The sequence below is a fragment of the Hylobates moloch genome, unplaced genomic scaffold (genome assembly GCF_009828535.3).
Source record: "Hylobates moloch isolate HMO894 unplaced genomic scaffold, HMol_V3 SCAFFOLD_14, whole genome shotgun sequence".
NCBI lineage: Eukaryota > Metazoa > Chordata > Mammalia > Primates > Hylobatidae > Hylobates > Hylobates moloch.
The window spans coordinates 4,778,655-4,803,401 of record NW_026652289.1 but is presented as its reverse complement, the minus strand read 5'-3'; the positions used below and the strand labels follow the sequence as shown (position 1 = coordinate 4,803,401).

The following is a 24,747-nucleotide window of genomic DNA, read 5'->3' as shown; positions in this document are numbered from 1 at the left end:
CCCCACTACCTTCCCTGACGCTCCCCACAAATCACCCAACCTTTGTACTTTTCCCCTTGTTTGAAAGGATTTGTTGTCTGTATGGCCCAGATGCTTTTGAGAAGGATGTAAACAATATGTAAAATGAACCTTTGTGCCTGCCACTAAGCACTTCCAACCCTCCATAAAAATGAAGCAGCCAGGCTCCCTTCATTTGAAAGACTGTCAGAGAGAAACGCAGATTGCAACTGAAGGGGGTGGAGAGAGCCTCTCTCTGCGGTTATCAGGGCAGAGGACAGGCTTAGATGTGGCCACCACTGGTCCAGGACGCCCGTCCTCACCAAGCCCCCTGTCACTCAGCCCTGCAGGCCTTGGTGGGATCTCCAGGGCAGCTTTAAACTCACAATGAGTGCAACACAGGAGATCCTGCACCTCTAAACTCGTGTGGCCCAGATACTTCAAAAGCCATTCCACATGCTGCTCTGTGTGATCATAATAAGAACACGGTGTATTAGGTAGGCTGGGCAGGATTTCCCCCACTTAGCAGATGGAGAAACTGAGGCACAAGGACTGGGGGAATCAACCAAAGTCATCCAATCATTGAGTAGTAGAACTGGGATTAAAACCTGGACCTCCCACTTCCGAACCCAATGCTCCATCTGTGGGCCCTGCAGTCCTGCGTGCCAAGGAGCCTCACCTTTCTCCTCGGTGGCCCCCCACCCGGAAATCCAGCAGTGCTGTTCTGGCTCCAGCATCAGGCCTGGGTTGGGCAGACACACTGGTTTCACAAAATCTGTTTCAAGAAGAGAAAACACAGTAAGCCAGGCTGTTATCACCCAAGGCCTCGGGCTACGTCTCCACCTGGCCTTCCCACATGCAGGCCACTGGGCCTGGCACCCGGCCGCCCTGCCCAGAGGACCCTGCATCCCAACAAGTCCCACATTCTCACTTTCTCCCCCTGCCAGACCCCTCCTTCTGGCAGGCAAGAAGTTATGCTACCTATAAGTAGAATTATTTGCTAGCTCTGCTTATAAAAGGAATTATTTGCTGGCTCTGCTTCTAAAATTACATATCTCCAGGTGACCAAGATGGGAAAGACACACAGGAGGCAACAGCCAAAAAGCCGATGGAGTCAATGGAGTCAGCTTTCGCCCCAGAGGCACCACGCCGTTGCTCATGCGTTCACTCTTCTGTATGTGAACCATTTCCCAATGTGAATACAGACATGTTGTAGGGAGCACCAAGGTTTTGCTTCTTCTGTATCCACGTGGGGCTAGAACATTCCAGACCCTTGGATGGACCAGAGTGGGACCAAATAAGATGCTAAGAGAAAGTATGTTTGTCCTGAATTAAGTAACTTGGTTTTAGAATGCATCTTTAAAAATCAAGGCTCTTTACACATTTTAGGCCAGTAGTTCTCAACTGGAAGTGACTTTGCCTCAAAGGGGATGTTTGGCAATGTCGGCAGACAGACAACATTGGTTGTCACAGCTTGGTAGCTACTGGCCTCCAGTGGGTAGAGGCTGGGGACACTGCTAAACATCCTACAAGGCACAAGAGAGCCCTACAACAGAGAACCACTCCAGATGTCAAGAGTGCTGCAGTGGGAAAGCCCTGTTCTAGCCTTTTCCATGCCTGGCTTGAATCACCACCACTCAGTACAGTACAGAACAGACATGGTGGCTGCTGCCTCCCCCAAAATGTGGCAGGTGCTCTTAGCCTCTGTGAGCCTCTCCCATTGGCCACCCGCTGCACACCACCCTCGCTCAACGCAAATTCCTCCCTTCCATTTGGCATAGCACAAGTGTCATTTCCAATCAACATCTCTTTAAGATTCTGCCAACTTGCTTGCCAAGCCTGAGCCACGCGTACCATTGAAAGTCAGAGGCGTCTGGAGCTTCATCAGCGCAATGTCATTGTTCTTGGTCTTGGAGTCATAATTTGGATGAGAAATCACTTTTTCTACTTGGTGTCCGCTTTCATAGAACATGAAAGATTGTCTCAAAATCCCCGCAAATGCCGTCCAATGCCATGGATTGTTAAGAGGTCTGGGAGAGAAGGAGGACTCAGTATCTCAGAGTCGTAAACACAGAGCTCTTCTCAGTGGATGAACTTCCAACATCGGAAGCTGGAGGCAAGACACCCAGAGGCGGGATGGTTCACCAGAAACCACACAGGGAGATCGTGGAAGAGGGGCTCGGCCTCCTTCTCCCTCACACTCCCCCCACCCCGACTCCCTGCCTCAGCACCCCACATCGTCCCTCTTTCTGGCTCTTGCATCACCTTCAAGGAATCTGCAGCACCCACAATGGGCCGACATCCCTCCCTGGGGTTTCAAGGCCATTTCTAGCAGGACTGGCCCTTATTTTCCTTTGTACGCCAAAGCATTTCCTGGCACATGGTAGGTGCTTAATAAACAGATACTGATGAACAGACTTGAAGTCCAATATCAATCAAACCATTTACTTTATCCAAGAGTTTCCCTCTTAAGAGAATCCCAGCTCCTAGTGGGCCCAGTGCACCCGGGGCTGTGAAGAGGGGGAGAGAAGGGGGCACCCTTGGGTAACAGACCTTGCTTCCTTGACCTTCATAACAGCCCGAGAGGAGAAGGGCATGCCCATCTTATAGTTGTACACGCCATGGATCAGAGACGTTGAGTGAATCGTCTAAGGCCACGCAGCCAGAGAGGGCTGGGCCAAGAGTCAAACCCAGCTCAGCCTCTCTCTAAGGCAGAAAAATACATCCGCCAAGTGAGGCCTCCTCCAAAGCAGCATGTGATCAAAAGCACTATGTGTTTAAGGAAAAGGTGAGGGGGTGCTAGCTTCCATAAATGCTAACACTGTCACAGCTAGCCTCACCCCTACCTAACCCTCTGGATGAGCAATGCTGTGGCCAAGAGCACTTAACCCCAGGGACCTTCCAGCAGGGCAGTCTGAAGTCTGTCTGAGTGTGCCCTCTCCTGGGACTAGCATCCCAGAGACAGGATACCTCAGGGGGCGGGGGCTTTGCTCAAGGGCAGAACAGAGCTCAGAGGACAGTGGCTGGAAGGAACGCTGATCATGGTGACATCGTGGAGAATGTTCCACCTGCACCCTGTGCCCCTCGTGCAGGCGACACTCAGTGCATACAGCCATGCGCTGCCTGGCATGAGCGCACTTGGTGCCTCACAACCCTAGGAAGCAGGTGCAATACTCTCCCCATTTAAACACAAGGACGCCGGGGCTGCAAGGGTTGTGACCTGCTCAAGGTCACAGGGTGGCTGCAGGCCAGCCCGGAGCCCCCACCCAGCCCGCGCCGCCCCGGCATACTTTTCCACGCAGTGGGCGGCTGTCACGATCCACTCGGGGGTGATGATGGAGCCTCCGCACACATGGACGTTCTGGACATGCAGGCTGACCTGCCAGGGCCAGGCCCCCAGGCGCGCGCTCCCGCCGCCCACGATCCTGCTCTGGCGGCTTGAGTTCAAGTTGACCCCGCAGGCTGAGGACAACAAACAGGAGGCCAGTGGGGTGAGACCAGCAGAAGCTGCCCAGCCACCCAGCGCCCTCCCCTCCCAAGGGTCTCCCAGGCTGCAAGGACAGGGCAGGAGCACCACTGCTGGGGATGGACTCAGGGGGCTCCTGGGGGTCTCAGGGAAGGGAGGACGCCCCTCCAGCCCACCCAGACCCAGGAAGCACCACTTCCCTGAACACTCCTGTGATCCCATGGGGTCTCCCAGGACCCAGGTGGGGGTGTTCTCGACAACGAGGCCCTGGGGACTCCTTGAGTCTTGGAGGGACTGACACCACTCAGGGACCCCAGATTCTCACACAAAGAAAAGGAAGATGGGAGGGGCAGGGCTGGAAGTGAGTGAGGGGGTGAGGAGACGAGGAGGTGAGTGAGAGGGTGAAGGGGTGAGTGAGTGAGGGGGTGAGTAGAGGGTGAGTGAGGGGGTGAGGGGGTGAGTGAGTGAGGGGGTGAGTGGGGGGGGGGGGGGGGGGGAGGGGGGGAGTGGGGGGTGAGTGAGGGGGTGAGGAGGTGAGTAGTGGGTGAGTGAGAGGTTGAGGGGTTGAGTAGGGGGTGAGTGAGGGGGTGAGGGGTGAGTGAGGCCTGCTGCCTTCCCTGCTTCCTGTGTGTGAGCGTCTTCTCCACCAGGAGGTGAGTGCATGGGCAGAGGGCAAGATGGGTGCCACGCGCCCTTGGGGCTGTGCTGGACCCCCACTCAGGACATAAAGAAGACCTGAGCCAGCCCTGCCGGGATATGACTGTGTCAGCACCTTCCACCTCTTCAAATGAAAAGCTGAGCTCAGGACCACGGCCCCACGACAGCACTGGGCCATCCCGGAGGAGAGGGACAGTGGCTTCCACATTTGCAAACAGTTTGGAAACTGTAAGCACTCCAAACACAGAGATGGGGACACCCAAGTCTAAGCCACCGTCCAAACTTCAGGAGAGAAGAGGCAAGAGCGCTGTTGTTCTCCGGGCTTGTCCCTCCTCCCGGGTCCCACTGGCTGATGAGCACCTGGTGGCCACACCGTGGTGCTGGACCACAGCCCTGCAGATGCTCCAAGTCCACGTTAGGTGACTGCCAGGGCTCACTAATGCCACCCCCCTTTGCTTTCTGGAGAAAGAGACCTGCCGGACCTCCAGCTCATGGGTGGCATAAAGCATAGGGCTTTGTCAGCTTCCTGAGCCTGCCTGATCTCAGGGGGTGTCCCTTGGACCCAAGGCTGAAGGTGTCTACAGACCATGGAAATCAAAACCAGGACTCCTTGGAAAGAGTGAGACGCTGCTGGACACATCCCAACCCGTGACCCCACCTTCTTCCTTCCCACGCCCCCAGAGACACGGGGAGTAATGTTCTGAAAGCAGAGAGCTTTTCCTAGTTAGAAGCATCAAAAGGGGGACTCTAGATGAACTTACCTATACAGCGTAAAGAAACCACTGCTTTTGAAGAACAGGCATCACTACAAAAAGAACAGGGGAAATTCTGGTCACGACAGTGAGGAGTCACCTGCCTCTCACAAGCTTAGAAATCAGTCGTCTCTTCCGATGTTCCCTCTCCTGTCTTCTGAGACATAGAAGGGTCTGCTACTTACAACTCCAGTAAGGTAAGTAAATCCATATAGGGACAGTGGCAAAGACCAGACACTGAGCCAAGGCACGCGGCTCACATCCCCACGGTGTGACCTTGGGCAAGTTACTTAACCTCTCTTAAAACTGTACCAGCTCCTAGGGTGGTTGTGAGGGTAGGCATACAATAATGCTAGTTTTTCTTTTTCCTCTTGGAATTTAAAATCATCTTCTAATTTTGTAAGGAAGCCATTTGGAAACCTCTGGGCTCCTATGACTGCTTTACATCTGTAGTGTTGAAAGCAATATAACCGATAATTTCCCTAGGATTAGAAGAAACATAAGAGTTACTCATTTGGGAGTCAAACATCCCAGGTTATGGATGAAGAGAAAGTAATTGATGCATTTTGTCCTACAGTGAATTTCCCAGGCTATGCTGAGAAGGAAAGACGCAGCCCCTGGCATGCAGAGCTGGCCCGCCCCGACAGCTGGGCCATGTGCTCTGCAGAACCTGAATTATTTCACTGAATATCAATATCGGACTAGGCCCCTCCATGCCCGAGATGGGGCAAGAGACAAGGAGCCTCCTCTGAAATGATGTCTGAACAGACAGAACAGGAACCTTGTGGTCGCAACCACAAAATCACGACCTGATGTCTCCTCCTGTCCTGGCTAACTTGAGCGACGGACGTTTCTTTACCAATCATAGCTTTAGCCTAGCCTCATTCCAACCTCCTCCTAGAAAAAAAATAATAAAGCAGCCTCACAGAATTACCCCTGCTTCCTGACAGCATCCAATCCAGGGCAAATCTCTGCTGCCTCCAACGGCCCCCAAACCACCTTGCAGGAGCCCAGGCCCTACAATAATAGGTCCTTCCTGCCACCCTCTTACTGAGGCACCCCCCCCCCAGGTTCCCAGTGGCTACAGGTGCATTCCAGGTGGACTCTGGCTCTGGGGCACTGACATGGCCAAGCAAAGACATGTCCCCTTTAAGAGAAGACATTTCCTAAGAATCCTAAGGTCGGTAGGGATAGCCCTGTGTGGTCACAGCGCCAGGGCACATGTGGTTATTCACAGAAGCCCGACAGAAAACAACCAGAACTCAGGCATCAAAGGGCAACTGCTGCACAGAAAGAGGAAAAGAAGTGCGCTTCCCCCTACCGTCACCACCGAGACAGAATAGAGCCTACCAGACAATGGCCTTCTCTTCTTTCTTCCAAGCCCTCCAGCCTCCTTGTGGGTTCCCAAGGCTCTTGCCAAGGGAGGGCAGCACCTCCTCCCCTCCCCCCGCCCCTGCCCGGCTGGACTTGGCTCCTAACCCAGGAAGACAAAGAACCACTCAGCATCTACAAAGCGCCCAGGCAGCTGTGTTTAGCTTCTCCACAGGGACAAACCGCAGCCCTGCTGTTTTGATGGGTGCACCTGGCCGTGGACAGCCCTCCCCACTGGGCTTGCCCCGCCACATTCCCCAGGACAGCAGGCTGCGGTGGAAGTCAGGCCCCCAGACACCTCCGCCAGCGGCCACCAGGAATGCAAACCTGCCCCAGGCTCCCGCTCAGAGGAAAGGTGGCGCGGGGTGATTAGTTCATCCTCCCCCGAAATGCAGCACCTGGCACCTGGCGGGCAGAGAGGTGATGCCTAGACACCAGGCATAAGCCCTGGGGACCTGGGAGGCAAGGAGAGCTCATGAGCAAAGGACACTGTGTATCTTTCACATCGGAAAACACTCACATAACAGCAACAATCATCGCAAGTCTGCAAACATCCTAAATATGCGCAAAGCAAAAGGAATAGCCCAAGTCCATCCCCTCTTCCGCCCTCCCAGCCAGGTCAGCCACTCATCACGTGACCCGTGGCTTGTGCCCACTTCTACCCCCTGGACACACCATGACTCATTCCCAGGCCGCCAGAATGCTGCCCATCCCTCACAGAGCACCCTCTGGCACTGCTGTCCCAGGGTTGGGGCTAAGGGGACCAGCCAGCCCAGCTGCTGGAATGGAGCAGGACTTTCCTTGCTCAAGCCAGTGAAGTCCCTGGCAAACTGGGATGAGCCGGTCACCCCGGCTGGGACACTGAGATATTATCTTGGATTCCTAGAACCGTGCCCTGACAAAATAGGTACATCTCTAAATGTCTGAAGAGGAAAGAAAACTAAATAGAGTTGAATGTCAACGTTGCAGTGTGAGACGCTACCAACAAGGGCAGACGGTAGAGGCTGAAAATGAAATAGCAGAGAAACCTCAGCCACTTCCTACGAATAAACCAAGGGCTGCTTAGAGTAACCAGGCCTGGTCAGACTCTAATCTCCTCCCAATGCAAAACCCATCCAGACCGAGTATTGCAGCTCAGAGAAATCAGACGCAGGACAGCGATTCCCCGTGGTGTCTCCTAGTTGATTTCATTCCAAAATTTTTCAAAGAAGAAATTGCTGCATACCTGTGGTACAGTTTTTTATAGATATCGACATTGCGGGCACTTGTGTTCAGTTTCATAAAGCTGGTGGCTCCGCTGTCATCCACTATTCCTTGGCTAGAGTAAAAACTATTCCTAAAAAAGACAGAAAACCTTATTTATGATAATGGTTAAGGCATAAGCAAATACAAATCCTATGCTATGTCATAATATCTCTCATATGACGTTCAGAATAAGAGGGAAAAACCTTAGCATTTAGGAAAAAAAATCACACGTTCTAACCAAGTGCTATAATATTGTAACGAGTTTTCGTTTCAATAACCCTAAAGTGTCAGATAAAATTTCTTCATTGGTCATGTTTCTTATCCAGGTTAGGATCAAGAAACTATGAGAAGGACATAGGATTGCATAATCATACATACTTTTAATCTAATAAAAGGTACAGATGTTAAAATGGCCCCAGTTATCAATTCCACCAGGTTCCTGGACTGCGATGGGGGCTTTGCTGTGTAATTCACCCCTGCTGTTTAGGGATGTCATAGTGACTAGCTAAGATGCCAATTTTCTCATCAAGTGGTCATGCATTCTGAAAACTGGCATATTGAATATCCTAAAGTTGCATATAAATCACCTGGGGGCCCTTCCATGGAAAACAAAGTGGCAGTAGCATCCTACCACCCTCTTCCCCGATGCCTGAGGGCTGCCGCGTCTCCCCAGGCAGTGCTGATAAGTGGTAACCACCCCCCGCCCCCGTTAGGAATCACTGGCAAAGGACACACACCCCCTTAAGCCTTCCCACCTTCCCTCAGAGCTACAAGCAGGAATGACATTTTTTAAGTATAAATCTGATTGATTGATTGATTATCTCCCCAGCTCAAAAGTCTTCCATGGCTCCCAAAAGCAGTGAAACTGGCACAGGATTTGTCCCTGCTGCTCTCTCCAGTCCAACCCCCCTCGCTGGCTGTTCTGGCCCAACCTCTACCCAGGGAGGTGAATGGACCCTGGCTGAGAGGCACCTTGGAAAAAGAGGCACCTAATGCCCTCAGCCTGCCCCTTTGACCAGATGACCACAGCACTGGGCACTCCCGAGCAACAGGAGTCTATAGAGGCCAAGGAGGAGGCAGGGCAAGGTGGCAGGGAGCCAAGGTCTGTGTGCCGGGCACAGCCCTAGCAGGACAAGTCACACCTGCTGGTTATAGGGCTCAGCTTTTGGAAGGTGACAATTGTCCCCAGCACTCATGTGCCGGTGCTTTCACAGGGAGACAGAGAGAGGGTCTTCTCGTGTTTCTGCTGTCTGTTCCCGTCACACGGTGGTGCTGCCCCATACTCACTTATAACCCATGTCCCTGCAGGCCGCCCGCCCATAGTTCTCGTTCCAGTCGTCTTGGCACACAGGGTGCCAGGACTTCCTCTGAGATGAGTACACCTGAAGGATGAAGTTTGGTCCGTAGAGGCGAACTGCATGAGAAGGAGGATTATCCATGAGTTTCTTTCTTTTTTTTTTGAGACGGAGTCTCGCTCTGTCACCTAGGCTGAAGTGCAGTGGTCTGATCTCCACTCTCTGCAGCCTCCGCCTTCCAGGTTCAAGCAATTCTCCTGCCTTAGCCTCCCAAGTAGCTGGGATTACAGGCGTCCACCACCCCGTCCAGCTAATTTTTCTATTTTATTAGAGATGGGGTTTCACCATGTTGGCCAGGCTGGTCTCGAACTCCTGACCTCAGGTGATCCCCCTGCCTCGGTCTCCCAAAGTGCTGGAATTACAGGCGTGAACCATTGCACCCGGCCTTGTCCCAACTCGTATTGTCCTAGCTGCTACCCGAGCCCCACGCTCCCCGTGGCTCCGGAGGTGACAGCACAGAGTTTACTCTTCTCAAGGCACTGCCCACACACAAAGGGAGGCCACAAATCTATTCTTTTTCTGCTAAAAAGTGCTCTCTACACAAGAGAATTGAAAACAGGCATTGGGTCCAAAACTTGTACAAATGTTCACTGCAGCCCTCTTAAAACAGCCGAAAGGTGAAAACACTCCAAACACCCACCAATGGCTGGGTGAGCAGAATAGGATATGTCCAAGATACACAATGGAATACGATTCAGCCAGAAGAGGGAATGAAATTCAGACACAGGCTGCAACCTGGATGAGTGCTGAAGACCTTATGCTCAGTGAAAGGAGCCACACATACTACATGAGCCCACTCACGTGGAATGCCGCTCATATTGCGTGAGCCCACATATTGCATGATCCCGCCCACATGGAATGCCTAGAGTAGGAAATCTATAGACACCAAGTAGATTAGTGGTGGCTTAGAAGTAGGAGGGATGGGCTGGGAGGAGGGGTATGGAGTGACAGCTCAAGGGCTTGGGGTTTCTTTATGAGCTGATGAAAATATGCTAAAATTGACTGTGGTGATAGGTGCACATATTCGTGAATATATAAAAGCCAGTGAATGATACATTTAAATTTTATGGTACATACATTACATATCAATAAGCTGTTTTATATAAAAAATTATATATCAATAAGCTATTACATATATATGTTTTACATATAAAAGCACTGAATTATATGCTTGAATTTTATGGTACATAAATTAGATCTCAATAAGCTGTTTTTAAAAATAAATAAGATAGGCCAGGCATAGTGGCTCACACCTGTAATACCAGCACTTTGGGAGGCCAAGGCAGGCAGATCACCTGAGGTCAGGAGTTTGAGACCAGCCTGGCCAACATGGGGAAACCCCATCTCTACTAAAATGCAAAAATTAGCCAGGTGTGGTGGCAGGCACCTGTAATCCCAGCTACTTGGGAGGCTGAGGCAGGGGAATTGCTTGAACCCAGGAGGTAAAGGTTGCAGTGAGCTGAGATCACACCACTCCACTCCAGCCCGGGTGACAGAGCAAAACTCTGTCTCAATAAATAAGTAATAAAAGGTTTTTTTTTTTTAAATTGCTCTTTAAGAGAGCACTTTGAGCAACAAATTGTCCAGGAGACTCTAAATCAACATTCTGCTGAAATGATCTCAGCTCTTTTATTTAAAGAAACAAAACATTATAAACACCGTTGAAGTCGCTCCCTATTCCCAATCTCCTCTCCCTCCCTACAGGTAACCACCATCCAGAGTTTTGGGGACTTTTCGCTGGGCAAGATAATACGTGGGATGGGCATATTCACAGAACAGAATCCCATGCAGCTTAAGGGTTAAGCAGAGCATCATGAACAGGAAGAAGCTTGAAAACAGCGCTGCGGGAAAGAGAGCAAGTGCTAAATGATGCTTTCAGTATCGCGTTATTCATGCAAAGCTGAAAGCATGGAAACAATGCCGTGTGGTTTGGGAGAAATATACATGGGCTTAAAGTATGAAGTGAGGACCTGGCTATGCTCTGGCCTCTCTTCTTACTTCCTACGACTCACTGGACAGTCTGGTACCTGTGGGCTTGTTCCCCCATGAAATGACTTGGGTCTGATTATTTTCTAATGCCTCTGTGGTGAGTGATTCCACATCCTACCTGTGAGTTGGTCACAGGTTACATGAATGGATAAACATTGTGCTACATCTGGACAACGGAATATTATTTGGTGCTAAAAAGAAATGAGCTATCAAGCCATGAAAAGACATGGAGGAAACTTGAATGCATATTACTAAGCGAAGGAAGCCGACAAAGTGAAGGAAGGTGTATGTGGTGAAGGCTACATACTCCATGATTCCAATGCTACAACATCCTGAAAAGGCCAAAACTTTGGAGGCACTAAAAAGATCAGATAGCTGGGGTGAGAGGGGAGAGAGAAACAGGTGCAGCACAAGAGGTTTTAGGGCAGGAGAACTACTCTGGATGATACTATCTTGTGGCTGTACAGCATTATGCATTTGTCAAATCCCACAGAACTATACAAGAGAAAGGGTGAAGTCCAGGACTTTAGTTCATCATAATGTATGCATCAGGTTCATCAGTGTTAATGAACGCACAGCACTGATGTGGGATGTTCATAACAGGGCAACTGTGTGCTGGAGAGGAGTACAAGGAGCTCGCTGCACTGTCTGTTTCATTTTCTGTAAACCTAAAACTGCTCTAAAAAATAAAGTCTGTTCCCTTTTTAAAAAGTAACTGAAATGAAATACACTTCTTCTTCTTCTTTTTCTTTCTTTTTTTTTTTTTTCTTGTTGCCCAGGCTGGAGTGCAATGGCACGATCTCAGCTCACTGCAACCTCCGCCTCCTGGGTTCAAGAGATTCTCCTGACTCAGCCTCCTGAGTAGCTGGGATTACAGGCGTGCACCACCACGCTGGCTAATTTTGTATTTTTAGTAGAGACGGGGTTTCTCCATGTTGGTCAGGCTGGTCTCGAACTCCTGACCTCAGGCGATCCCCCACTCCCCGCTGCCCTCCGCCTCGGCCTCCCAAAGTGTGGGGATTGCAGGCGTGAGCCAGGACACCTGGCTCGAAATACACTTCTATGATTAAAAACAAAACTGCCACTGTGGCTCAAAGGGAGACACTTCATTCTTGACTTGTGGGTAATTTTAGGGAATTTCTTTCCCTTCCAGCTATCTGCATCCGGAAGAGACGGCAGCTGAGAAGCCTGAGAGCTGGAAAAGCTCTCAAGCTAGTCCTTTTTTTTTTTTTTTTAAATATTAGGATTTTTTTTCTCAGCTTTGTCAAAGTATAGTTGACAAATAAAAATTTTACATGTAGGCCCAGTGCTGTGGCTCATGCCTGTAATCTCAGCACTTTGGAAGGGCAAGGCGGGAGGATCACTTGAGCCCAGAGTTCGAGACCAGCCTGGGCAACATGGCAAGACCCCATCTCCACCAAAAAATATAAATATATATGCATTAGCCTGGCATGATGGTACATGCCTGTGGCCCCAGCTTTTCGGGAGGATGAGGGCGAAGGATGGATTGAGCCCAGGAGGTCGAGACTGCAGTGAGCCATGACTGAGCCACTGCACTCCAGACTGAGTGACAGAAGGAGACCTTGTCTCAAAGAAACACCAATTGTACATGGTTAACGTGTACAGCGTGATGACTGGATATCCGCTGTGAAATGCTCACCGTAATAAAGCTAGTGAACACGTCCACCACCTCACATAATTACCATTTTCTTTTCTCTTTTCTGTGGTGAGAATACTTAAAATCTGCCCTTTTAGCAAATTCCAGGTATAGAGTACAGCATTGTTAACTAGAGTGAACAATTTCATTTCTTTTCTGAGATTCTGAGACTCACAGAAAGGATAGCAACAGAAGTAGAAAGTGAATTAATGTTAAAATATGCACACACACACTCTTGGGAAGAAAGCGCTACACACATTTTTTAATGTTTTCCATGGGACGGGTCGTATTCTTCAGCATCCTAAGTTGTGCATTTCAGCAAAAACAATTTCTACTCTATGAAATGGACAAATTAAAAGTGCACCCTATGCCTGTTCTGGTCTAAGAGAGAATACATACACAGCGTTATGTTTGTCTGTTTCGTTTTATATGAATAATCAATATGGAAACTGGATAAAACCAAACTGAAGCCGGTCTAGGTCTGTCAGGTTACAGATCCACACACCCTCTGACCTAGCAATTCTATTCCTGGAAGGGTTTCCTACTGATATGCTCACACACTTGGAGCAGTGTGTGTTGCAGCAAAAGGTGGAAAAAACCTTAAGGTCCACCAAGAAGAGACAGGGGCAATAATGGTGCATCCATGCAAAGGACCAACTGTGCCATGGTGGGAAAAAACAGGGGGCTCATTTCCCTAAGAAATGCTGTCCAGGATGGTATCCAGTGCAGGAGAGTCAACCGGCTAGGAACCACTGGGAAACGGGGTCATGGTAACGCAGAAATACATGTGCTTCTTTATGCAAAAACTCTCTGGAAAGAGAAGCAACTCAGATGAGTTGCCTCAAGAAATGTGATTGGCTGATAAACAGGTGGGCATGTATGTGAGTGATGTGTGTGTGTGTGTGTGTGTGTGTGTGTGTCTGGGGTGTCTGGGGGGCATGGGCGGTAGGTAAGTAAGCAGAGCAAGGAAGAAGAGATTTTTCACAGCATACCCTTTTGTACTTCCTTGATTTTGACCTAATAATACTTTAACAGTTGTACACTATTATGTATTTTTACACTTTAGTGTACAACTATTAAAGTATTTAAACTAATACGACTTAAATATTAAGAAGAGAGCAACTCTTCAGGTAACATAAGGACTTTGTTGGTGTTTATTCACCCACACGTGCACATAGGAGAACACCAAAAGCCATTCCAGGCCAGGCGCAGTGGTTCACGCCTGTAATCCCAGCAGTCTGGGAGGCTGAGGCAGGAGAATTGCTTGAGGTCAGGAGTTCGAGACCAGTCTGGACAACATCGACGAAACCCCATTTCTACAAAAAATACAAAAATCAGCCGGGCATGGTGGTGAGCACCTGTAGTCTCAGCCACTTGGGGGGCTGAGGCTGGGGGATCGCTTAACCCCAGGAGGTTGAAGTTGCAGTGAGCCGTGATCACGCCTCTGCACTCCAGCCTGGGCAACAGAGTGAAACCCTGTCTCCAGGAAAAAAAAAAAAAAAACAAAAGAAAAGAAAAAGCCAATCCACGTGCTATCTTAACCTCACGCTACTCAATCTCAAAAACTCCCCACTTAATTTAAGAAACTAAATAAAGCAAAAGAACTATGTTCAATCAGCATATGCATCATTTTCAAGCGTAAACCCTTTCCTGGGAAGCAAGGCTGTGCTGGAGGAAAGGTATCAAGAACACGGAACACTTGGGCCAGCTCAAGGCCAGCACAAGGGCCGAGCTCCACGGGCCAGTGCCCCTCACCAGGAAATTCCACAGCCGGGACTGACGGTGAGGGCGTAACAGGAAACCAGTCCCCACCAAGGATGGCCCTTAGGAGAGGGGGGATTACTTTAGCACGGAAAATTCTTTGTCTAGAATTCTCGGCCAGCTCTGAGGTTTGTGGTTTCTACAGAAAACTCCAGGAGGTTAGGACAGCACTTGAGGGAGGGGAGGAGAACTACCTAAGAGATTGCTGGTAAGTCCTCTGACTCTACAATTCTGAAATTTCTATTTCTAGAAAAAAAAAAAATGGTTCTAGTGTAAACTTGTCAGAGTGTGCTTAGCAGGAACTAAGATATGAGAGCACACACCACCACCAACGCTGATCCGCAAGCCTGGAATACATGGCTGTGCTTGGGAAAAACTTCTTTTTTTTGAGATGGAGTCTCACTCGGTTGCCCAGGCTGGAGTGCAGTGGCGCAATCTCGGCTCACTGCAACCCCCTCCTCCCAGGTTCAAGTGATTATCCTGCCTCAGCCTCCCGAGTAGCTGGGACTACAGGCCCGCACCACCACGTCTGGCTAGTTTTTGTATTTTTAGTAGAGATGGGGTTTCACCACGTTGGCCAGGCTGGTCTGGAATTCCTGACCTTGTGATCCGCCCACCTCGGCCTCCCAAAGTGCTGGGATTACAGGCGTGAGCCACCACGCCCGGCTGGGAAATAAGTTTTAAAGGAAGAGGAAGAAAAGTAAAAGGCAGCTCTTAAAGAGAAACGAGCCAGCTCCCTGCCAGCTGCACAGCCCCGTTCCGTACGCAGCGGGCAGGAGGGGGATGATTAGCACAAGCCTCATACCTAGGCTCGTTTCCCTGTTCCAGCCACTCATTACCCTTGAAATCACCCTCAAAAATTCATGGAGAATACAAATAAAAATGCAAATGAAAACCCCAATGAGGTATCATCTCATACCTCTTCGAACGGCTACTATCAAAAAGATGGAACAACACGAGTTGGTGAGGATGTAGAAGGGAAATGGAGCCTTTGCACCCTGGGGGTGGGGGTGGAAGTTGCCATGGCCATTATGGAAAACAGCATGGAGTTTCCTCAAAAAGTTAGAAAACAGAACTGCCATGTGACCCAGCAATCTCACTGCTGGGTTTATATCCAAAGGAAAAGAAATCCGTGTGTCAAAGAGGGACCTGCACGCCCACGCTCACTGCGGCATTTTTCACAATAGCCAAGATACGACATCAACCTAAGTGTCCATCAGTGAATGAAGGGATAAAGAAAATGTGGTGTATATGCACAATGCAATACTATTCAGCCACAGGAAGGAAGGAAATCCTGTCACCTCCAACAACATAGATGAAGCTGGAGGACATTACGCTAAGTGAACAAGCCAGACACAGATACAAACACTGCATGAGGCCACTTACATGTGGAATGTAAAAACAAACTCACAGAAGCAGAGAGTAGAAATGCAGCTACCAGAGGCTGGGGGCGGGGGGTGACAACACTGGGGAGATGTTGGTCAGAGGTCACAAAATCTTAGTTAGACAGGAGGAATAAGTTCGAGAGATCTATTGTATATCATAGTGACTGCAGTTAATAAACTGTATGTTGCATATTTGAAGATCACTACGAGAGTAGGTTTTATGTGTTCTTAATAAGACACATATATGAGGTAAGGCCCGTGTTCCAGCTTGACTTAGCCATGCCACAGGCATACACATATCCAAACATCATGTGGTATGCCATAAATAGGAGCAATGCTTCCTAGTTCATTAAAATAAATAAATAAACCACAGAAAACAAAATGAAACAGATGAGCCCACTCTGTGACAACAGATAGACCTCTAAAGGCAGCTTGTTTTGAAAATAACATAGTGCATCTTCAATTTTGTTTCTAATTTATTTATTTATTTATTTATTTTTTGAGACAGCTCTGTCTCCCAGGCGGTGTGATCTCAGCTCACTGCAACCTCCGCCTCCCAGGTTCAAGTGATTCTCCTGCCTCAGCCTCCTGAGTAGCTGGAATTACAGGCACTCACCACCACGCCTGGCTAATTTTTGTATTTTTAGTGGAGACAGGGTTTCACCATATTGGTCAGGCTGGTCTCAAACTCCTGACCTCAGGGGATCCACCTGCCTCGGCCTCCCAAAGTGCTGGGATTACAGGTGTGAGCCACCGTTCCTGGCCTGCATCTCCAACTTTATAAACAGTTTGCTCATCTTAACTGACTTCCTGTGGCAGTTCAGAGCACGTGTGGTTCCAAGGACACAGTCCTCGGTGGCCCTGTCATCTCCCTCCCACCTGCTGGGTGAGGTTGGGCAGGAAACACAACCTCTCTGAGCCCCAGGGCTCAGCCTGGAGCAGGGATTCAATGACATCATGTGTCAGCGAACTGGACGCAGGCCAGGCCCAATCGCCCAAAGGCCCCTGGACCCAGCTGCTGTCTCTAAGGCGAGCAGAGCAGTCCCTTCCCAAGGCCAAGGCCGACTCACCACACCGGTTCTCGTCCTCCCCGCTGGGGCAGTGTGACACGCCATCGCACCAGTTAGAGGCGCTGATGCAGATACCTGAGGAGTCGCACTCTATCCCAGAGTCGGAGCACTTGCTGCCCACTTGGAGAGAAAACAGAAGAGAGGTGCCCATCAGGCTGAGAAACCAAAGGAGCCTCATGGAGTGAGGAACACGGTGGCATTACTGTAGCTCTCTGCAGCCTCCAACTCCTGGCCCCACTGTTTGTTTGTTTGTTTGTTTGTTTGTTTGTTTGTTTGTTTTGTTTTGAGATGACGTCTCATTCTGTCACCCAGGCTGGAGTGCAGGGGCACAATCTTGGCTCACTGCAACCTCCACCTCCTGGGTTCAAGTGATTCTCCTGCCCCAGCCTCCTAAGTAGCTGGGATCACAGGTGTGCGCCACTGCGCCTGGCTAATTTTTTGTATTTTTAGTAGAGATGGAGTTTCAACATGTTGGCCAGGCTGGTGGTCTCCAACTCCTGACCTCAGGTGGTCCACCTGCCTTGGCCTCTTAAAGTGCTGGGATAACAGGCGTGAGCCACCACACCCAGTCAATCCCCCACTTTAATAAGGAGGAGAAGTGTCCTTGCCACCAGCAAGTATAAGTGGAATTAGCACTGGGGCACCTTACTTCCGTGGGGGCAATGGGAAGGACCCTCTCAGTGTTTGGGTTTGGACGGCACTCACACGTCCTCTCTGCCACACAGGTAACTTCAAGGATCCACAATGGCGCATGGGTCTGCACCACTCCAGGCTGATGGGAAGGCTCAGGCTGCAGTTGCAGGAGGTGGGACAGGGAGGGGCGGGCCTGGCCCCCAGCAGCCACTGCTGTGCAGTGAGATACAGGTAACTGGGTGTGGCCCCAAGGTAGAAGAACCTGTGCTCACAGTGCTGGGTGGCACCAAGCACCCCAAAGCACTGGGTACGTTCTAAATGCTTTCCCCATGATGTGTCAATCTCATAGCTAAACAAGAGAAGGGAAGAGAGACAGCCTCGTTATGTAAGAGAGGAACCTCATGGAGGGCCTCCAGAGGTCTCAATAGCCCAGAGAGCAGGGTCTGGCTCAGAGCACTGGGGACTGCAGGAGCACATGGTGGGATCGAGGCTCCCTGCACTTACTGAACTTCCAGAGTAGGCCAGCGGCCAGCGCAGCTCCCACGAGGAAGGCCCCCAGGGTCAAGGTGATGCACAGTGCTTTCTTAGTCTCTGGAAGAAGGAGGAGGGTGCAACGTTCAGACTAGAGTTGTTTAGAAGTCATGCTCTCAAATGTTATCTGTTATTTTTATAGTACACCATATTAAGAAATAATTATTTCATATACACTTAAAAATGTGACTTTTAATTTTAAGAAATATCATGGACGATCCTACTTCTTCCATAACACTAAAGCTTATGCAATTTGGAGACCAACAGGAGGAAGCTGTGATCTTCAGCAAAGTACACAGAAGTTAGGCTCTTTTAGAAAGTATAGTATGCTTCGCTGGGCGCGGTGGCTCACACCTGTAATCCCAGCACTTTGAGAGGCCGAGGTGAGTGGATCACTTGGGCCCAGGAGTTCGAGACCAGCCTGGCCAACATGGCGAAACCTCGTCTCTACTAAAAATACAAAAATTAGCTGGGCGTGGTGGCAGGTGCCTGTAATCCTAGCTACTTGGGAGGCTGAGGCAGGAGAATCACTTGAACCCAGCAGGCAGAGGTTGCAGTGAGCCAAGATCACGCCATTGCACTCCAGCCTGGGCGACAGAGCAAAAACTGTCTCAAAAAAACAAAAAAGTATGGTATGCTAAAAGAGGGTCTTAAAATAGGCAGATGATTAATCTTAAAAAAAAAGAACTAAGACCTCATCTTGGTAATTATAAGCATAAGCAAAATAATAATACTGTCCTAAAATCTATCATCACTCTGTTGGTGGTACTCAAAGCAGAATAAATTGTCTTACCCAAGGCTGTTTAGCGAATGGATGCTACTGTCCCATTCGGACCTCCGCCAAAGCCACATGTGGCTATTTAATTAATGTTCCATGGAATTAAGCAAAATGATGTAAATTCAAGTGCTTAGTCATCACATGTGGCCAGTGGCTACCATGTCACACAGTGCAACTGTAGAACCTTCCCACGGCGTCCCTAAGTGCTGGACAGCACCAGCACAGGCCTTTGGGTCCAAGGGCAGAAATACCAAACTCAGAGGGAAGGCACATTTCAGAAAAAAATGAATTTGGAAAAGGTCACTGATTTTTCGCTAGTGAGACATAGCGTTATTGGTCAGAGGGTAAGCCAAAAGTCACACAGAGTTCAGAAGATAGTCACAGGCACCAGAGAGGCAAGGCAGAGTCAGACGCTGGGCTCAGCCAGCTCATGGGCCAGGAGAGAGGGCGTCCATCACCCCAGTGATGCCCAGCAGCCCCAGGTCCAGGAGCTCCCGGGAGCTTTCCCTGAAGAAAGGTGCAGAGGTGGAGGAGAAGAGAGAAGAAGGCATTTGAATAGACCCTCCCAGGCTGGAGAGGTGGTGTGGCAGCCTGGAACTCCCCACCTGGCCACACCTGTGCCTCCACAGGTCTGCCAGGGCGAGAAGCTCAGAGCTGACCCATCTGCTGAGGGCTCAATGCCAGGCTTCTCTCTTTGTGACAACATTCTGATAATTCTACCATCACTCTCATACAGGCTTAAGAATTACCTGGGGAACATGGTGGTTTCCATCACCAGAGATTCTATTTCAGTTGGGGGTCGGGCAGGAATCTGCATTGCATTTTTTTTTTTTTTTTTTTTTTTTTTTGCGACAAGGTCTTGCTTGTCGCCCAGGCTGGAATGCAGTGGCACGATCATGGCTCACTGCAGCCTCCACCTCCTGGGTTCAAGCCATCCTTCCACTTCAACCTCTAGAGTAGCTGGGACCACAGATGTGCACCACCATGCCTGGCTCGTTTTTGGTAGATGAGGTTTCACCATGTTTCCCAGGCTGGTCTCGAACTCCTGGGCCCAAGTGATCCACTCACCTCGGCCTCTCAAAGTGCTGGGATTACAGGTGTGAGCCACTGCGCCCGACCTGAATCTGAATTTCTAACAGGCTCACAGATGAGGCCAGCACCACTGGTCTGAGGGCCATGCCCAGGCACACAATGTTCTCATAACTCGGCTGCAATGATTATATATGACGGAGGCAAGCTGGGGCCAAGGTAGTTCATGAGAGAAATTCCAGATGGCCTCTCTGGCCCATTACCAAGGACACTTTCCTCCGTCGATGGCTTCCCGAGTGCCATTTTATCCAAGATAAAATAACTGGTCTGCTGAGATGAGGGCTATTCAATTAGGTATCCTGAACCTCACACTGAACATGTGCCGATCTGCACAGTTCTCACCAGGAGCGTGTGTAAAGCGGGAAGCCCTCAAGTTGACTTTGCTGGACAGGCATCTGTAGTCAGCGTGTGGTCAGTACACACACCACTGGGTCTTGGCTTGTCACGGCGGCTGTTGCACAGTTTAATTACAACTCACTGGCCCAGCATGGTGGCTCATGCCACCCATGCACTTTGGGAGTGGATCCCAGCACTTGGGAGGCCAAGGCAGGCAGATCACCCGATGTCAGGAGTTTGAGACCAGCCTGGCCAACATGGCAAAACCCCGTCTCTACTAAAAATACAAAAATTAGCCAGACGCAGTGGCACATGTGTAGTTCTAGCTACTCGGGAGGCTGAGGCAGGATAATTGCTTGAACCTGAGAGGCAGAGGTTGCAGTGAGCCGAGATCGTGCCACTGCACTCCAGCCTGGGCAACAGAGCGAGACTCCATCTCAAAAAACAAACAAACAAACAACAAAAAACGACGCACACACAACCCACTATCCATTTCCCTCAGTCATGACCAATTTAAGGTTGTCAACTCAGCCTTATGGTTTCTCGTGTTTAACTGCTTGTTTCATGAGCACATTTGGAGGACTATGGACCTTCGATTCTCCAAAGCCTAAGCTTTAAGCTGTGTATTCACTCCTATTCAATCATCAACCTTCTACGGCTGTTGCTAAAGCAAATAAATACATTAAGTCTGGAAAAAGTTCCTTATACTCCTGATGGGTGCTTCTGAATTGGTGCTACTCAATAACTGGGAGAAGAGTTTCAAAGCCAAACATTACACTTTCAAAATGTATACATTTCTATATATTAGATGCCAACAGTGTTTTCTTAAAAATAGCACCAGGGTAAGTTCAATTAAATTACTAAATTATTTTTGAGTTTATGAATTTGACAATGCAAAAATCACACATGTAGGTTTATATTCTTCCCTTATAAAAGCAACTGATAAGGGACTGATATATCCCAGTCCAACTCTGTCATCATCTAGTCTTTCCCGGGAAACGTGGAAATGTGTCCATCAGGTGGGCCAGGGGTTCGTTTGCCTTCCTGGGTTTGGCCGTCACTGGTGGGAACACCACCGTCTGGAGGTGCTGACTTCAGGAGAGGACCTTCACTGCCATTTCTCTTAGGGGGGTAGCTCACACAGACAGTTCCTTAACCCTTTCACCCTGGCTTCCTTCCCTCCCCACAATGGACAAAGACCAGGAGTTCCCAACCTCCACACTAAGCGATGTTTTGCCTGGAGGATTCTTTGCCGTCAGGGGGCTGTCTTGTGCCCTGCGGGAGGTTGAGCAGCATCCCCGGTGCCTACCTAGGAGCAGCACCCCCTCCCCACTTGTAACCACCCACACTGTCTCCCGACACTGCCAGTTGTCTCTGGGGGTCCAAATTGTCCTGACTGAGAACCACTGGCCTTGACCTACCCAAACACCCCCAGAAGAACGTCAGGGCAAACACAAGGATCTGCTTGGTGGGGAGCATCGGAAGAAGGGAAAGAGAGAAGGAGAGAAAGGAAGGAAGGCTCAGGAAGGGGTAGAAAACTCAGAGACAGGAGGTGGCTGGAGAGGAACAGGGCGGAAGAGCCATTTGTGAAGGGTGAGGGGGTGAGAGGAGGGGTAGAAACACAGGAGCGACAGCACTTGTCCTGAGTGGGGGAGAGGGGGGACAGACAGGGCTTCACAGAGCACTGGCATTAATCACGCTAATGACTGATTATGTGATGTGGACACATGGTAATTCACATTCTGACAAATCTCTAACTGTACAAGTTGTAGAGACAGGACGCACATTTCACAAAATAAAATACAAACACTATCAATTAACAGATCAATGTAAAAGATCTTTGGCGCAGCCACTGCTGTGCAGGTTCCGCCTGGGCAATTCTTAGCACTGAAACTAGCCTGAATTAACAGCTGGGAGGCAGTGCAAGAGGGGGCGGACTGGAAAGATATGAGACCAAATGAAATGGCAAAGAAAGGAGATGAATGGGAGGGTGAGGAAGAGGAGGGACTGAAGTGACAGCAAATGAAATTTAACCTCCAGTCCTCCCACGCTCATTCTGGCCTGCTCCGGCCACCCGCAGGACCCTGAACCCCACTGAGACAGCTCAGACACTTCTGTGCGACAACCGTACCAGCCAAGCCAGGTCATCCACTAAACACAAAGTAACAGGGAGCATCTTAAACATGACCTGTCGTATCCAGGGGACTGTCTGACAAAGAAAGGTAAGATAGGTGATTTCTGCTCTTGGAAGCTTACCATTTATTCATGAGCAGCCATCAATAAACCACACAGCCAAGAAACCCAGAGAAGGTGATCTCGAAAGCCTACGCTGAGTAGAACAGGCAAAGCCGTACAGGAGAGTTAACGGAAGACGGAGGTCTCTGCAGGCCCTGGGCGAGAGGCTAGGTCTGGTGGCGACAGCTTTGACCCAGCAGGAAGAGAGTGGAAAGGCATGAAGACAGGCTGGCTCCGGCAGATGGAGGAGAAGGGTCAGACCAGGAGAGCTGGCGACAGTGGTGGTGGGAGCAGAGAGCCCACTGGGGAGGCAAATCCAGGACCCCGGGTTTATTATAGGAAATAAACACAAAGAGAATCCTACTTGAGGTGCACACCGTCCCCGAAGGGGATTTGGGCTGCGTGCGGACGACGGGGTTGGAAGCCTGCGTCAGGACCCTCGGGGCGTACTGGGGCACGGGGGACGGGTAGTACTGAGCCGGATGCACCTCGTAGACACTGGGGGCCGCAGTGGGCTGTGCGGGATAGGGGTTTTCCGGTTGGTATCCATGGTTTTCATAGTAAGGTCCAATACCTGGTGGTGACCCCTAAACAATTGAAAAGAAGATGAGTAATATAAAACTCTTATTTGCACTAAAGGGTTAAATATAAACTATCACATCATATCACAGCTATATCAATAATCTTTTAAATTGATAATGTTTTTATTTTGTGAAATATGCATCCTGTCTATACAACCTGTACAGTTAGAGATTAATAAGAAAGTGACAAGATATTAAAAAGGTACCACAAGGCTGGGTGCGGTGGCTCATGCCTGTAATCCCAGCACTTTGGGAGGCCGAGGCGGGCGGATCATGAAGTCAGGAGATCGAGACCATCCTGGCCAACATGGTGAATCCCTGTCTCTACTAAAAATACAAAAATTAGCTGGGTATGGTGGTGGGTGCCTATAATCCCAGCTACTCGGGAGGCTGAGGCAGGAGAATGGCTTGAACCTGGGAGGCGGAGATTGCAGAGAGCCGAGATCACGCCGCTGCACTCCAGCCTGGCGACAGAGCAAGACTTTGTCTCAAAAAAAAAAAAAAAAAAAATGCTGGGCGCGGTGGCTCACGCTTATAATCTCAGCACTTTGGGAGGCCGAGGCGGGCGGATCACGAGGTCAGGAGATCGAGACCACGGTGAAAACCCGTCTCTACTAAAAATACAAAAAATTAGCCGGGCGTGGTGGTGGGCGCCTGTAGTCCCAGCTACTCGGAGAGGCTGAGGCAGGAGAATGGCGTGAACCCGGGAGGCGGAGCTTGCAGTGAGCCGAGATCGCGCCACTGCACTCCGGCCTGGGCGACAGAGCGAGACTCCGTCTCAAAAAAAAAAAAAAACAGTAAAAGAAAAGAAAATGTACTACAGATTCTCCCTAGGTATCTACAACTATGTCAAACATTGAACTTACTTAGAATAAAAACTAACCAGAACTTTCAATTACCAAAGTTTTTTGTTTGGTTTTGTTTTTTACTATTCGTTCTTTTTTTCTTACATGTCCATTTATTAAACAGGAGTTCCTTCATGACAATTTAATACAATATTTATTCACGATTACAGTTGAGAAAATTATTTCACTCTACATACAAAAATACAGATTTGGCTGGGCGCGGTGGCTCACGCCTGTAATCCCAGCACTTTGGGTGGCTGAGGCAGGTGGATCACCTGAGGTCAGGAGTTTAAGCCCAGCCTGGCCAACATGGTGAAACCCCATCTCTACTAAAAATACAAAAAATTAGCAGGATATGGTGGTGCACACCTATAGTTCCAGCTACTTGGGAAGCCGAGGCGGGAGAATTGCTTGAACCCAGGAGGCGGAGGTTGCAGTGAATGGAGATTGTGCCACTACACTCCAGCCTGGGCGACAAGAGCGAAACTCCCGTCTCAAAAAAAAAAAAAAACCACTATGAAAACAGTCAAGACAAGTACCATGAAAAATGGGTCCTTCAAAAGAAAGAAAGAGGGAAAATTGAGGTCATTGTGAGGCTTTGTCTGCTGTTGGGGAGAAATCAATGGCAGCAAAGCTCTGGGGCCCCCTGAGCCACTTGAGACGTACAGACTCAAACTCGAGAACCACACGAGCCAGGGCAAAACCACCCCAGGGCTTCCGCATCTGCTGAAATCCAAGCATGCAAGTCCAAGTTTGCCCAATGGGCTATATATTCTTTAAAATTACAAAAAAAGTGGCAGACATTGGAATTTAGTAAAATATAGTAATAATTTTTAAAAGTTGTGTAGAGGTCTGGAGTTAGAATCCATTAAGCCAAAATCCTATACTTTTAGTTCCTCCAGTCTTTTCCTTGAATATTGATATACAAAATTGTAAACTAGCAATACCATAATTATAATGAGAAGAATAATAGCTAACATTGGAGAACTCAGCTGCCGCCAGGCTCCTGTACTC

General features: G+C 49.4%; 1 protein-coding gene across 1 annotated transcript in view; it reads right to left on the bottom strand.

Annotated features, from left to right (window-relative positions):
* TMPRSS2 (transmembrane serine protease 2) overlaps nt 1-24,747 on the bottom strand; it is a 42,059-nt gene that overhangs the window by 5,412 nt on the left and 11,900 nt on the right. The window contains exons 3-11 of the mRNA XM_032174256.2: nt 22,672-22,894; nt 17,843-17,929; nt 16,706-16,825; nt 8,776-8,902; nt 7,469-7,579; nt 4,882-4,925; nt 3,288-3,459; nt 1,852-2,027; nt 677-772 (exon numbers count right to left, since the gene is read on the bottom strand). Coding sequence (XP_032030147.1) covers nt 677-772; nt 1,852-2,027; nt 3,288-3,459; nt 4,882-4,925; nt 7,469-7,579; nt 8,776-8,902; nt 16,706-16,825; nt 17,843-17,929; nt 22,672-22,894 — 1,156 coding nt within the window. The remainder of the gene's footprint in view (nt 1-676; nt 773-1,851; nt 2,028-3,287; nt 3,460-4,881; nt 4,926-7,468; nt 7,580-8,775; nt 8,903-16,705; nt 16,826-17,842; nt 17,930-22,671; nt 22,895-24,747) is intronic.